The sequence below is a fragment of the Chamaea fasciata genome, unplaced genomic scaffold (assembly GCF_029207755.1).
Source record: "Chamaea fasciata isolate MVZ Bird 193981 ecotype frontalis unplaced genomic scaffold, bChaFas1.0.hap1 SCAF_3, whole genome shotgun sequence".
In the NCBI taxonomy this organism is placed as follows: domain Eukaryota; kingdom Metazoa; phylum Chordata; class Aves; order Passeriformes; family Sylviidae; genus Chamaea; species Chamaea fasciata.
Window position 1 is genome coordinate 43746667 of NW_027094088.1, and position 15796 is coordinate 43762462.

The 15796-nt window shown below is 36.9% G+C and overlaps 1 protein-coding gene across 2 annotated transcripts in view; it reads left to right on the forward strand.

Moving 5' to 3' along the window:
• MAP3K21 (mitogen-activated protein kinase kinase kinase 21) overlaps positions 1 to 15796 on the forward strand; it is a 41338-nt gene that overhangs the window by 9534 nt on the left and 16008 nt on the right. For both annotated transcript variants that reach the window (XM_066178797.1, XM_066178796.1), the window contains exons 2-4: positions 8852 to 9032; positions 13974 to 14122; positions 14841 to 15016. In XM_066178797.1, coding sequence (XP_066034894.1) covers positions 8852 to 9032; positions 13974 to 14122; positions 14841 to 15016 — 506 coding nt within the window. The remainder of the gene's footprint in view (positions 1 to 8851; positions 9033 to 13973; positions 14123 to 14840; positions 15017 to 15796) is intronic.

Here is a 15796-nt window from a genome sequence, read left to right on the forward strand (position 1 = left end):
TTCTCTGCTTTGTTTGGTAATAGGTTGTTTGGCTTTTTTTTTTTTTTGTCAAAACAGCAAGACTCTTTCAAATATTCTTTATAAAAGAAACTGACAGCCTAAAAATTCTTTATAAAGCATAAGATACGAAAATTCTTCATAGTAATTACATTAAAGGGGTTTCCTATTAACTAGTGGGATTCTAAAGGACCTCAATAACTAAACCTGACTAAGTATCTATAACCAGAATTTGGATTCATAGCAGTTGGCGTCTTCAAAGGGACCCAGGAGTTTTTTTTTGTTTTTGTTTTATTTAATGGGTTCTTTTCAGTAGTAGATTTCATCAAAGGTGATTTTACAATGGAAAAAAAAAGTAGCAAAGCTGGATCATATCTTTAAATCTCTGACTAAAACTAGATGTAAAAGGGTTGACCTGTTTCTGAAATGTTGCTTGACTTCCCACTTGTTGCAACAGGTGACGCGTGGCTTCCTTGGGCAGCTGTAGCTGCACCAGGAGGCCTCCCCACCCACCTCCAGGCAGCTTCTCCCTTCTCTCACCTGTCAGCAGAATCTACACATCTCAGTCTCTGCCTGTGTGGTCAGTAGATCACGTTAAGTCTTCAGAGAGATCCAGCAGGAAACTGCTCTTAAGCTGGTTTATTTGCAGGCTTCATTTTCTGCTGAGCCATCTGGCTGGCTGAGTCTCCCAAGACTACCCAGTTGCTAGACTCAGTCTGGGGGGAAAAAGCTATAGAGGGTGAGGGGCTATAAATGAGGAGTAGGTTAAGGTAAGTATTTCCATGGTAGCAGACTCTTACTGTCTTGGTTGTGCCATCAGACTACACCCCTTTACTTCAGCTTTGCTAGTAAGTCACCTTTAAAAGTAGAATGTCTTCTTAATTTTTTTAGGTATGTATCTATGTATTTATATTAAACGTTATTTCATTGTGATGTGACCCTTTTTTTGTATTAAATATTCTACTTTCAACACATCAAGTGCACCTCTAGACAGGTCCCAAAAAACAAAATAACAAGGAAGTTCATAATTGCAGAGTGTAATGTGTTATGATCAGGAAAAGTATGCCAACTATGTAAATACTTCCATGTACTTAGAAGCTGTGTATTCTTCTGATTAGCTTGAAACATCAAACTACATTGAGTCATGTTCTACTGACTTAAAAACAACCTATAAATCCAAGCCAAATTTGAATGAAATATTCATGGCTTTAAAACTAAATATTGAAGAGGTGATTTGAATAATGATAACTTCAATTGTTAGTTCTGAAGGAAGGTACCCTCTGTCAGCTCTTGCCCTGTGGATGCCATTTGTGAGATTATAAACCTCATTTGCCTTGCTTGTTAAATTCTCTGTATTGTGTGACATATATTGATTTAGAAAATGGCCAGGTCTTAATTTTGGGTTAGGCAGGAAATTATTGTTTTCTCATAGTTTCTCTTGGAGGAAACTGTACCTAAAGTGTTATATATTGACAAAGACTTCTTACACAGTTTGAACATAATAGCTTTAGTTTGCCTTATATTTTGTTTTTTCTAAGAATAGGATGAAGTTCCTTAAAAAAATAAATCACTTTCATAACAAAGATGGTGTTCTTTAAGGAATGGATTCACAGCAACTTTATTCTGCCGAGTTTGAAACTAGAACATTTTCTTAATCATCAATTCACCACCTAACTGTTAACCATCTCATCTGCCTCTGCTTTGGTCACTGGTTTTTGTGTTTCTATTTTGGGTTGTTTTTTTTCTTCAGAACTGCCTTTTAAAAATAGCAAGCGAAGAAAGCAATTATTGTTTCAAGGCAATGAAGAAGTTCTTGGTAGATAGCACACAACTGAGTGTTTTGAGTTTTAAAGCTAAGTTTTTCAGTATTGACTGATTTCCATGTAATTATGAAAGGATGAAGGAATTGCTTTAATGAGGTTGTTTTTCTTAAATTTAGCTTTTAAATGGGAGAGTTAAGTTTAATATTTTATTAAAGAGAACTTGAGAATGTTTGGTGTCCAGTCTGTTTTTGATTTTTTGCTGATGCAGATCCTACATTTGTCAGAATTTACTGGTGATCCAGTGTTTAAATTATGATTATTTGAATGTCTAATTATAAATGCTTTTTACCTCTAGTACTTCCTCTTACAGCACAATAGGAATTTCTGTTTTGCATTACAGACCTGTCTGAAAAACAAGTGAAGCACAAATGGCATGCAGTAAAGTAACTTGCAGCATCTGTACTTAGTGCCAAAAACTTGTTAAAACTGCTTCTTTCTCTCAAGTTTCCGTTTGCCCAAAGTTGCTTTAATAGTAGTTATTAAAGAAGTAAGGGGAAGCAAAAAATGGTGATGCAAAGTATGTTGGAGCTTTTGAAATCTCTCATCCCTTTTCCTCTTTTTCCTTTTCCCTTCATTTTTTCCACAAGGCTGGTGACTCCTAGTATTCTCATCCTTTGGTGCTTTTCTTTTGCCACGTGTCCTACTATGGGATGTGCTTTTCTTATAAGGTTGGTGTGTATTTGTCAGTTCATGATGTCAAGGACTTTTTGTGTCAAGTCTTGTCTTGTTTTGGCTTTCCAGCTGGGAACACTTTGTTCAGGATTTTTTTTTTTTTTTTAGTATATGTTAGCTCCTGTGAGGTACGTTTTTTGAGTTGTTGGTTTTTGTTGTGGGGTTTTTTTTTTTTCTGGAGCTGGATATTTTTAAACAAATGCATTTAAGAACAAACTGTTCCTTTCAGTTAAGTGTGAAAATTAAGAACTTGTTATATTCCTGCTGTAAAGGGACATAGATCATAGAGGAGCACAGTATCCCTAGAATAAAAAAGTCTCCTGCATATGTAATCTGTGTTTAAAGGATAAATTTCCTTTGCTGATGGTGACCTCTGAACTTAATCCAGTGAGACAATCACAATCTGATAGATACTAGCTACAGAGGTAACACTACCCACCCTCAGAGCCCACGGGAGAAAAGAAGGGTATTTAGGAAACAGTGCTGCATAGGCAGAAGTATCATCTTTTGTATATACAGAAGAGTTCTGATCAGTTAATGTTTTCACTGTGATGCTTAATTTGCAGTTCACACACCTAATTTTTTCACTGTGATACTTAATCTGCAGTTTAAAACCTGGACATGGCTTCTATAAGCAATGCAGAAATTTTCATTTCCAATTACAATTGGAGGCAAATAACAGTTCCAAATGATGGAGGTGAGTCTCTTAATATGGACAAGGTATTATGTTTCATTAATTGGATATACAACATTTAATAAGGTTTTTTTCTGCCTGTTAGTCCCCAGGTAAAGACACAGGGTCACACTGCTGGTTCTGTTGCATGTTGATTTAGGGAATTAACAGGAACCAGATTTGCTTGCAAACAGTTGGAGAGGGAACTGACTGGGTGCAGGGGGAACAGAGACAGTAGGGGCATTGTCTGGACAATCTCTATTTGCAAGTAGGGTTGTACAGCATAACAACTTTCTTTCCTTTACAGTATTCTCTAAGAATGACTTTATCAGTGGTAGTAAATGTAGTGGATATGTAGGCATTCTTACCTATAATCATAGTAACTTAAATAGCTGTAGTATTAAATAGCTTATATTTGCAAAACCCATGGTAGTCACCTGCTTAGCAAACTGCAGACAAACTAGCAAGAAATGGTTGGTAGTGACTGACTAACTTGGGAAAATAAGGTTGCTTAATGTTTTATTTTTAGTACTAACAAAATAGAAAATATAAAGATGGTATAATAGAAAGTACAGAGATGATGGGAGAGATAAAATGGACTTGAGTATTTCAGGATGATTTTTTTAAGTTTAAGCATTAGAGGATAGTTTGAATTCAGTATATTTAAACTACTAAAAAGGTGTTCAATCCTTTGCCTTGGCTCCTCTCAGAATACCTTTTTTTACTTAATTATTTTATATGTATGGTGACTGAAAAAAGTCACCTGAAAACACTGGATTGCATTGTTCATGCAATGAAACTGATTTTAACTGTATGAAGTCTTGGGATTTCAAAAAAAAAATTAAATGAAGTGTTGTCTTAATTGCGGACTTTGGCTAGATACAATTGGAGAAATACAATCTATATGTACTTGGAAACAAAAAGAAAACTAAGACAATAGGAAATAACCTGCATTAAAAGAGTAGCATTGAAGAGCTTAGTTCTGGGTAGAGGTTTCCTGGATGTCCTAAAATGTCTGTCCAGGCTTCCTTCAGGCTTGCTCTAAAGACTGTTTCTTAAGTTACATGAATTTTAACAAATAAAAAGGAGAGAAGATGAGGCAGGAATGTGAACCTTTTATTTAGAATTATGCTTTAAACAAAGTGCTTGCAATTCAGATTAATACTTCTGGTTCTTCTCTAGCTCTGTCTTGAAAGTAGCACTGGGGGTGTCATTCTGTACCTGAGTTTGGCAGACGTGCACCCCCAGGAATCTGGTTTGTCTAAATGTGCTCTGTTCTACTATTTCTGGCTTATCAGTCCATGTGTGGGCACTTGCTTAATCTTTCCTTTTCCACAGTAAAATTTCAAGCCAAGCTCAAAAGAACAGAGAATGCAGTTCTCATTCAACTCTGGCCAGACTTCATGTATGTCTCACCTTTTGCTCACCTCAAAGAGAGCTTTACTGCCTGAGTGGAGAGTTTGGAGATGGGAGTGATGGGATGGGAATGGCCCGAGAAAAGGAGTGGCAACAGGGAGCATTTGAGGGAGTTTTTCTTGGGACCTGTGCCTCCCTTTCAAGCCTGAATTCTGTGCCTTTCTTGACTAAGAACACCTTGTATTGGAACAGAAGTGGCAGTGGCAAAGAATTGTTGCTGAGTCTATTCTAATTAGGGGAACACAGACTTGGGAGGTAGTGTCTGGCTCTGTGGTAAAGCGTCAGATTTTGGTTTCTAAAAGTGTGCAGAACATCTTACCTGCATACTGTTACACCATGAAATATTTGCATCATGCTGTAAGATCAACAGAAAAATATTCCAGCTGTAATAATGATAGTGCAGGAAGCAAGAAAGATTAATGGCACTACTATTTGAGGAACCATTCGGTTTAACAGGAATGTGTGTTGGATCTTTTGACTTTTTTGAGGAGTAAACTCTGCTTTACACTGCAGAGGAGGGCTGAAATGGGGGTGGAAGAAAAGAGGCAATAAAATTCCCCACCTTGCTAACTCCAGATCTAGAGCTGAGTTTAATCAGAAGTGTAAGAGGGACCACCAGCCAGAGCTCCCAGGAAAATATTTAGTTGTTAAGAGCACCAGTGCTGTAGGTCTGCATTCTGTTTCTAGGTATGGATAACTTCTGTTCTCATAAACTTCTCTAAACCTTTGTTTAGCCTAGAAAAAAAGACAAGCTCTTTTGATTTTATCTGTATAAAAGACATTACCAGATCCTAACTATTCTATTTTCTATGTCTGCCTCAGTTCCTGTTGTTGAACATGTATGTGCAGGTTTAGTCACTCAGTATTCATATGAGGTGTTATGCGTTGTAAATAAAATTCTATTGATTCCCCCCTGTTTCTACCGAACTAAGCCTTTTTTTAGTATCTTTTAGCATTGAGTGAACTACTTGCACAGCTACATGTAGCTTGCTAGTTTTCCTTCTGTTAGCCAGAACAGCCAGTAATTTCTTCTTCCTTCATCTCTCCTTTATAGCTGTAGATTTTACGATTAATCTTATGCAAATTTGCATATTTTTCAGTGTGATGGTCAGTTCTTTCTTAGAGTGGGCACTACCTTCTGCGCAGGGAGGTGCCCAGGGAGGTGGTGGAGTCACCATCTCTGCAAATGCTCCAGAAACAAGTGGATGTGGTACTTAGTGCTGTGGTTTAGGTGACATGGTGCTATTTGGTCAAAGGTTGGATTTGATGATCTTGGAGATTTCTTCCAACCTTTATGATTCTGTGATATCTTATCTACCACTTTTAATACCAGTTTACTGCATAGCATTTTATTTTTCTCTCTGACTTACCTGGCTTTTATCTTTACTTGTTGATTTTTATTTCAGGAATTATTGAAAATAACATCTCTTTGTTGCCCTGCTGTAAATGTTTCTGAGAATCTGCTGTCTCGTATATTCAAGGAGTCCCTGTTACGTGGCACCCAAGCCTTTGCTCTGTGATGTTAATAAATTTGCTTTCCCCTTGATCTCATTGCAGAAAGGTCACAAAAAGAGATGTAATAGCTCAGAATTTAGTTGAAAATGGTGTTGGTGGAAAAAATCATATGCAACTTAGACAACTAGGTCATTTTTTTTTATTTCTGGCTGGAATGTTTGGGTAATAATCCAAGGCAGAATTTTACATTTGACCTCAAATTAATCTCCTTCAATTTTGAATCATTCAGAAACATAGTATCTGGTTTTACTTTTGTAAAAATAAATAAGATGTTAGATAAATATCCTTATCCTATGTCATACTTATATGTGAATAAGTAAGCACATAGGATTTTCCTGCATTTCTGCATACCTAATCTAAACTGTGGGGTTAGGTGGGTTTTGTTTTCAAATAGTCTTTGTACATCTAAATATTTTGGGCTGTGCTTTCCAGGAGCAAAGCTCTAATGTAAGTATGAACCTCATTCTTTGTGGAAAATAAAAAAAATCTGAAAAATATTGGAGTAAACCCAAGAGTGCTAAATTGGCTCTTGTCCAACTTAACGTCGCATGTATATTGGAGCCAGAAAAGACAATTTAGAGGATTGGAAAGAAACAAGGGGGATGCTGAGTAAACAGGCCAAACTGGTGATGGTAAAATGACTTCTCCCAAATTAGCAGCCAGCAAGGGCCAGGAAGCTGTGGAAGAGGCAGAAGGATGCTATAGTAAAGGTTGCTAAGCTACTCCAAGGTAAGCTCTTACAGAGTAATACTCAGCTATGCTGAGCATTTTTACTGCCCAGCTGCTAGGCAATGTGTGTGTATTGTTGTTTGCCTGGCTACCAGCCGGAAAAGGAAGTTGGAACTGCTAAGAAATGTTGTCCCTTTGTAGGATGAAACTTGGTCACATGCCAGTTATTACCTTTTGCAAGACTGACTGTTTTTGGTTTCGGTCACATTGACTGACAAGGAATGTCAGGAATTCTGCTGAACATGTTTGAAATAGAACAGCAAACAATAGGTCTTTGATTCAAGTATAAAAGTATAAAAACTTGCATGAATTTAACCTGTTCTAGTGATTCTCGTTGTGAGCTCTTGGTTTGTCTGTAGCATTTTGGCCTTCAGTTCTTTTGCTCTGTTAAGAAGCTTATTGACAATGGAATGTGGGTTCTTTTCCTTTTATCTGGATTTGATGTAATTTTTGAAATATTTGTAAGAGTTAATCTCTACCAGTAAGAATTATTTCTTTCAATTGCAAGTGCGAGATCATCAGTTTTCTTCTGTAAGGAAGGGCAAGTCTTCGTCTGCTTTTTTTGTTAATGGTTTTCCTGTACTGTATTTTGCTCTACATACAGGTAGAAGACACACATTTATGCTTCTTACATGTAATTTAATTTTTGGTCTTTGTCCCAGGAAATCATTTTAACAGAAAGTTAAAACTAACAGTTGCTCTCACAAACAGTGACAGAGGAACTGAATATGGACTTAACATTACAGTGTTTTAAAATTATTGCTTTCTATCTGTTGTCTCTCTCCTTGTGAGCGCTAAGACAATTACCCAGTTCTCTTCTTGTAACACTGTTTCCTGAAGAGGTGCTACAACTCTGCCAATAATGTTGTCTCATGAGCTAGTCAGACACTGTAGGTTGCAACGGCAAAAAAAAAGGATAACTTACTCTCTAACATTCACGAAGGTGCAGCGTGTATAACATAAAAGGGACTGGATCCAAGTCCTGTGGCCTGTTGCCAGTTGGGGACTCCCAAGGCAAACTAATTCCCCTGGCAAATAGTTTCCCAACTTTGTTCTGATTTGTGGCCCGGGGATTTAATGAAAATAAACTAACCTTTTTTGTTATAAATTCCCTATATCAAGTTGACTTCTGTGAATTTGTGGAGATGCTTTTTAAATCTATGTTAAATAATACTATTCACATACCATGCCAAGAATTCCAAAGTTCAGAATCTTGTTGCAAAGTTCACCTGTGTTGTGTGAACGATGGACATGTGTTTGATTCTCATCTTCTGATACTCAGTGGTGTCCATTTGTGTCCAATTCTTGTAGTGAGAAACTTTGAACAATTATCACCTCTAGTTTTTTCTTTAACGAGGCATTGTTATATAGATTTTTTGTTTGCAAATGTTTCTTTTCCTAGGGAAGGCTTTTTGTCTACTAACCATTCCTTGTAGCTATGGTTATGTTGTTTTGGGCACCCCACTTATGTCCTTCCCTGTGCCTCTTTCAGTTGTTAAACACTTTCAGAGATGAGTGGGGGACAGGATTGAGTGCACTATTAAGGTTGGATTTTATATAGTGACGTAACGTATCCTGTTTTGCTTTATCAGTCTTTTATAAGAATTCTTAACATTTGGTTTTGGTTTACTACTGCTGCTGTTTTTATTATGCCAGCATCTTGTTGCAAAGCGGATAATTTCCTGACAACCTGTCATCATCTGGGATATTAGGATTCTGGGCTTTCTTAAATGATCTGATTTACTTTCCATTTCCAGTGTATTTCTTGTGCTAATTTAATATATGCTCCTACAGTTGCATAAAGAGCTCATGACACTGTAGGTATTGGTTTTATAGCTTGGAATAATTTAAAATCATAAAAAAAAAGTTTTCATGCATATAAAAACCGCAATAATATTTTCACAACACTAGAAGTATCACAGTATACAATTATCTGTGCCATACAAGTTATATGTGAAATTAATAACAGGAATGTATTTTTTTTTTAATTGCCATTGCATTAATTTACAACATCAATCTTTTGCAGTTTTGTTGCTAGAGAAGATGGAACATGATGACATTTGTAATAAAACTCTGAAGATTACAGACTTTGGTCTGGCTAGAGAGTGGCACAGAACAACAAAAATGAGTGCAGCGGGAACTTACGCATGGATGGCTCCAGAAGTTATCAAGTCCTCCATGTTTTCTAAAGGAAGTGATATTTGGAGGTAAGAAGTTTGTCTGCTGAAGACCATGTTCAGTGGAATTGTGTTGAGGCTTTTGGCAGAATGTTTTTTTGGTGGTTTGCTAGGTTATTGCCTCAACATATGGTCAGTTTAGCTCTTCTAAGAAACAAACGCATTTTTTATCTACTTCAGTTGTTATATCTTTTATTATCCATTACTTAAAAACTGGGGGAGAAAGAGGGAAAATAAAGATTTTTTTTTTAAAGCAAGCTCTCATTAAGAGAAGCCTTTAAAATATTTGTTGCTTAATATATCCAAGTGTTTCTCTGGAGTCTTAATATAAATAACTGTATGCTTTTGATACATTAATGTATGATTGATCTCATTTTGGTAGGTTTATTTAATATTAGATGTCTGAAAACTCTCAATCTGCTTAAAAATTGGACCAACTAGTTATTGCCTTATATTCCTGATAAATAAAAATAAGGTGCAAACCAGAACTTTGCCAAGTGTTAAGTTGAATTAGTGCAGCTTTTAGGAATCTGGAATGTGACTATGTATAAAAGTTAATGCTAGGTTGAAGCTTCTACATTTACAGAGATTTTGCTTCCGGTTGCTGGAGTAAGGAGAGTGTATTCAGCACAAAATTGTTCTAACATGCTCTGTAATATTAAAGGTGGGAAATGCCCTGTGTTAAATTTGTTAATTTCTCATTTAAGATGTTATTGTGGATAATATAAATAATATGGCTCTCACTGCTGATGCTATTTTTGAGTGGTGTAGTGTGGGATACATATACTGTAGAAAGGTAATTTAGTTTTAATTTAGTTCTGTTTTGTGAGTGCAGAAAAGCAGTGATTGCACAATAGGCTCTAAAAGCTGCTGTGCCCCACCTTGAAAGGTCTGCATTTCCTTTCTTTTTTATATGTTTTGTCTGAAGGGTCCAAGATAGCTATTTGGGGAAGGAGGGGAGGACTTCAATTTGTTTTCTCCTGCTGCTTTATGCATGTTCTGTATTGTATAATTCTTAAATAGGGTCCTATTTTGCTTGGATGCATGATATTCCACAGCATGAAGTAATACTTTTGGTATTCTCGTGATGATTCTGTACCTGCATTGCTGTTTTGTGACACTCATTTGTCTTGTCTCTGGAACCAATTTTATTTGCATTAGTCTCAGTTGATGCCCAGTTGGGAAGCATCTTTGGCCTCATTCTTTTTTTTTCCATTCTTTCTTCCTTTTTTCTTAATTTTTTTTTTCTTTTGCGGGATGGAGGTTGGGTGTAGGCGTTTCCCTAATCAGCTGTATTCCGTGCTTAATTACAGGTCCTGTCCAGTCTTGTTGCTGTGATTTTAGGTATCTGAGGGGGTATGCTTTGGTGCAATTATTTTATATTCTGCTGCAACATTAGTTTACATTTTTGGAACCTACAGTATTTCTCTTCTTCGCCTTCTCTTCTGCACGCCTCTCTTGTAAAAATGTAAGTATTTAGTTCAATGATGGAAGTCTAACAGGAGAGGTTTTTAAGTAGAAAGGCTGTGTTTTGCAGTATAGTTTTGACCTTCTTAGCTTCTAAACATTTTCTGCTCACTGCACTTTGATCTGTTCTGTTGCTTGTCTTTACTCTTTCTTTAAAAGAAAAGCAAATAAAGAATATCCTGGTTACAGGAGTGGTTTTTGTTTTAAAAAGCCTTCAGGTTACCAGTTTAAATATATGGGTCTCTCTAAAACAAGAACACAGTATGTTTCAGCAAATTTCTAAACCTCAGTTACATGTACTGAGTGCTGAGGCTCTCAGTGAAATGTGCAGACCTCTTACAAAATAAAAAAAAGAGCAATTGAGGTTGCTCAAGTTGAGGCAGCTCACACTTCCAGCTCGTCTTCCAGAATCTGCCAGTGCTCGGAAATGTTGTGGGAGTATTTTCATGCAGAGCCTTCCAGGCTGTATGTTCTCAGGTGTCATCCTGGATAGCAGAACTAGTGCTTTCCAGGCCCTGCACGTGTATCCTTTTGCTTTCCAAACCAGACCTTTAACTACTGTTACTTATTTTACTCTGGCACATGCTTCCAAATTCTCAAGCAAGAATTCTGCTCTTCCAACCCTACCCTTCCATCAGTCATCACACATTTCTGAGGGGTGTGTCAGTCTTGGTTTTGTGTGGAGCCTGAAAGTGCAAATATGCCCACAGATTTCCAAGTGCTGATGGTGTGCTTCAGCAGTGGTCTTTAGAGTAACATGTGTCCTGGTTGTACAACCCCTTGGCAAAGCCAGAAAGCATCTACTGTACAGCAGAGTTAGCAGTTGCTTTTGCCTGGAACATTTGTATAAATTTGAAGTGATTCATGTAGCAGTTCTCAGTAACCTCTGCTCTAGAAGATGGACTGTAGAGTAAAAGAAACTTGGAGAACCTTACCTCAGATTTTCAGCTCCTAAAATATGTAAAATCAGCAAGTTTTCACTGGAGTGAGATATAGTAAGGCTTCAATCACATTTGCTTGAAGGAAAATAATTTTAATAATGAAAAAAATTAGCGTATTTTTGGAAGTGTGTTCGTTTTTGTGGTTTAAAAATTTTCAGTGGTATTTCAATGGCATGCTTATAGCTTTGGCCTTTTGCTGACGATGGAAAGGGACTTGGCTTTTGCTCTTAAAATAAAAGCTAATTCTTAGAAGCTCATGCTGTATGCATAAGACAGTTGTATGTGAGCTGGTGAAATTTAGTACACAAAGTAGTTACTTGTGTAGTTGAGAGAGTTAACAGCTTTTCCTAGATAATGGCAGATTAGTACCTCCCAAAAACTCCAGCCTATCAAGACCATAATGTTTTTAGGTTTCCTCCTTGCAGTTTTTTCCCCATAGTGCTGGCTCTTGGTACTTGACATTAAGACTGCTTTCATTAAAAGGCTTTTACTGTGTTGGTCTGTTTAAAACTTTACAACTACCTTCTTGACACTGTTGAGAGCTCCCTAAGATTAAAGGCTTGAATTATAAATACAACTAAAGCTAATAGTGTAACACATTTTTTTTTATAAAAGGTGACTTCTTTTTAGTTAAATTTAGTGTTTTGCTGATCTTCAGAGTTCATGCTTAAATACATATGAAATAGTCTGAACAAGGGAATTACTTAGATTTAGAACAGTCTGTACTTGCTGAGAGATTTTTTTTTTAATGCTTTCTCCAAGGACACAGATGAGCTGTAGTTCAGGAGAATTCCTCCATCAGGCATAAAATGCGTATGTACCACAGGAAGTGTTGTATTCATTATGGTCAGAATACCACTGTTTTAAAACAAAATGGAATTCATTATTTTAACCTTCTTTGAGTAACAATCAAATGCATAAATTAGACCAGAAAAATTATGAGGGAAATATTATGAAGCCCAAGACTTTTTAAATTCCTTTTTCTTTTGGCTGCAGATGCAGTCTGTTTTCTTCAGCTTCTGATGAAATGTTAGCACTGTAAATTCATTAGTTTTTAAGATTTTTATGAGATGCCAAAATTCTCAGGCAAACAGACCATACAAGTAGTCCTGATATTTGTGCTGATATTGTGTAGTTTGCTGTTTTATTAATTGTTAAAGTGAAGTTGTAAGGTGTTGTATAATGCTGACTGACTTTTTCTCATTAGGCAGGCAGTGATAGAAAACCTTAACTGGTGTGTGTTCTTCTCCCTGTCACATCTACTCCACTTGAGGTGTCATTTCTAGTCCTAGGGGGTGCACAGCCCTCACTTCCCCAGTGCAGAATGCTTTTCTTCTTGTGTTGGAGAGTTCAGTCTAGTCCTGCAAAACTTGCAGGTGGTTCCTTTGCACACTTGGAGAGAAGGGGCAAGAGCAATAGTTCGTATTCTGTTTTTTCCTTTGCCTGCTCACTTTACTATTCAAAAGCAGTGGTGGGTTGTCCTTTGTATCCTTGTTCTACAGGTAGTGATTCCTTGGCAGGAAGAGAAGTGGAGGGGGTGTGGAGATGAAGGGAGGAACAACAAACCAAATCCAGTCATAAAATCCACTTTAGGCTAGCATTCTGAAAGAAGTAATTCTCACTTCCGCAAAAATGACTGTGAAAGCTGTCCATTTCAGTGGTGGTAGAATAAGAGCTCCAGAGCCACGGCAGCCAGTGTGTTGTCCCTTTGTAGGGCGTAGGGGCTTGGGTCACTGGAACAAGCCAAGCATTGGGCATACAGACCCAAAGAAGGTAAAAGCAACACCCGGCTCTTAGAGTGGAGAGCATTGCAGAAATTCTTACGGTTATTGTTACTGTAATAGGAATTCCTGTGATTGATTTCTGTATCCGACACTTAGAAAATATCTCTTCATGCCACCACCTTTCGCGGGAAACAGTGTTGTTTTGTTTGGGTTTTGTGGGGGGATTTTTCTAGTATGGAGAAATTAGTTGTGTGTTCATGAAATAATTTATCAATCTTGTTGCATCTTCAGTGGGAAGTGACAAGTTAACTGACTTTATATATACACGATGGGATTGGAAACGCAAACTTCCAGATAAAGATGGGAGTTTTCTGTAATTTTTATTACTGCTAGTTAAAAAAATAAGAGAGAAAGTATGTTCCTCTCAGTAAATAGCTGTGAAATATTTGGAAAGGGAAATGGCCTGAATGCTCTGCTGAGGATTTCTTTTTATTGTTTGTTTGGTTTTTAGTGGGGAGAAGGTTGCTTGTTTTCCTGTCATTCAGGCTTCCTATTGTAAGTCAGATTTATGTGACACTAGCATTTCTATAGAACTGGCTTCAGGGTTACATTTTGAATAAGAGTGTGAGCCAGTCTTAAAGTCACACCCAATTTCCTTAATCACTGTAACTGGAAAGGTGCATGATGACAAAAGTAGACCTGACTTAAAGGCATTCACCTGTGGCTGGGAAATCCTCATGAATTTGAATACATGGTTGGACAGATACTTGTTTGTGTTTTCTTGTGTTCTTGTTGTTTCTTTCTCAGAAAATAACTGTTTAAAAAATTACCTTTTTTAGTTACGGAGTGTTGCTGTGGGAACTGCTTACAGGAGAAGTTCCTTACCGTGGCATTGATGGCCTTGCTGTGGCTTATGGAGTAGCTGTCAATAAGCTCACTTTGCCCATTCCATCCACCTGCCCTGAACCATTTGCAAAACTAATGAAAGGTATCCATTTTTTTCCTATGTATTTAAATAGCTATGTTTTGGGGGTATGAAATAATCATGGGGTTGCCAAATAAGTACCTTATTTTACAGTGTGATGGGTACCAAGTATTTTTTCTTTACACAGCAGTTGGGTGTTGCGTATGTTTCTGAGGGAGCCATACAGTGTTACAGTGTTGCATATAAGTTTTTCAGTAGCAACAATACAATTTCTGCTCTGATTTCACAGATTTTACTCTACTCTGAAATTGCATTAATTTTCATAAATTACAGGATTATACTATGGATTAATACAAGATAAGATTAAAATCCCAAGGGGAAGAATTGCAAATGCCAGGGTTTTTTTAATTGTTTCTTCCTGAGTGTCAAAAATGTTATGGAAATATTTTAGAGAGAAATAAACATTGCTTGCCAATGGTTGTTTCCTTGTGTTTAATGAATTTTTTGCTTTTTCGTGTATTTCTTCCATACAATATTGCTAGCTTTGCTATTTCAGGTGCTAAAAATAGACAAAAAAAATACTGTTAGTACAAAAGTAATCCTCTGTGTAGGTAGGTAGGTAGATGTCATTTCTGTAAATTGAGACAGGACTGGGGATGTCTTGCAGGTCAAGGGAACACATTACAACTTGAAATGCACTAGCAAGTAACTTGAAATTCACGTAGTTCTTCAAAAATTTCTATGTGCTTTTACAAACTGATGGGATTTTGGTAAATTCTAGAATGCTGGGAGCAGGACCCTCATATCCGACCATCGTTTGCCTTAATTCTTGAACAGCTTACTGCCATTGAAGGGGCAGTTATGACTGAAATGCCTCAAGAGTCTTTCCACTCCATGCAAGATGACTGGAAATTGGAAATTCAGCAGATATTTAATGAATTGAGGACCAAGGAAAAAGTAAGTTGATTTTTCTAATTGCATGACAGTGAAGGAAGGGTATATGTGTATGTGTGTTTATGTGATACAGCAGTTCTGAACTTTTGAATTGTTGCTTACCAATGTACTCATACAAATACACAAACAGTTGAAGAAGAAAGATATCCACATCTGCCTCCCTGAAGAAAACAGATTGTAGATGTGTAAATGTGGCATTCTAGGGTTTTTTTTACAATGTATTATTTTTTTCTTGCATGTTTGCGTGTATCGCTTAAATTGAATTTATCCCTTATGCTAATCTTTATGACCGCAAATTATCAGCTGCTGTTGAATATTTTCTGTGAATTTTCTACTGCTGCTGCTCAGCTGTGAGAATGAAAAGCCTTTCTTCTTGTTTTGTGACTGTATCCTCCCATGGCTTCTTTTCCAAAAATGGAATTACACTTTTATCTCTCTTCTTGATGAACAGACTGATCATATGGATGCTTTTCAATGGTTTGAAACATATTCTTGGCATATTAATAAGGTCAAGCTCATACACATGAATCAGCAAATCTAGTTTCTTTTATTACTCAGATTTCTGTCACTGATCTTCGTTCCATACTCTCACATCATGATATGTTTGTACTAAATGAATACTCACTGTCAGTTCTCTTTATTTTCTCTTACACTCACTCCAACTTGGTTTTAACCACCCTGAGTTTTATAATTTCCTTTAGACAATTTGATAAGGATAACAGTTGGAATAGGCCAGGTGTGCTCGAGTCTGTTAGAAATGCTTCTGAAAGAAGCAAATGCCTT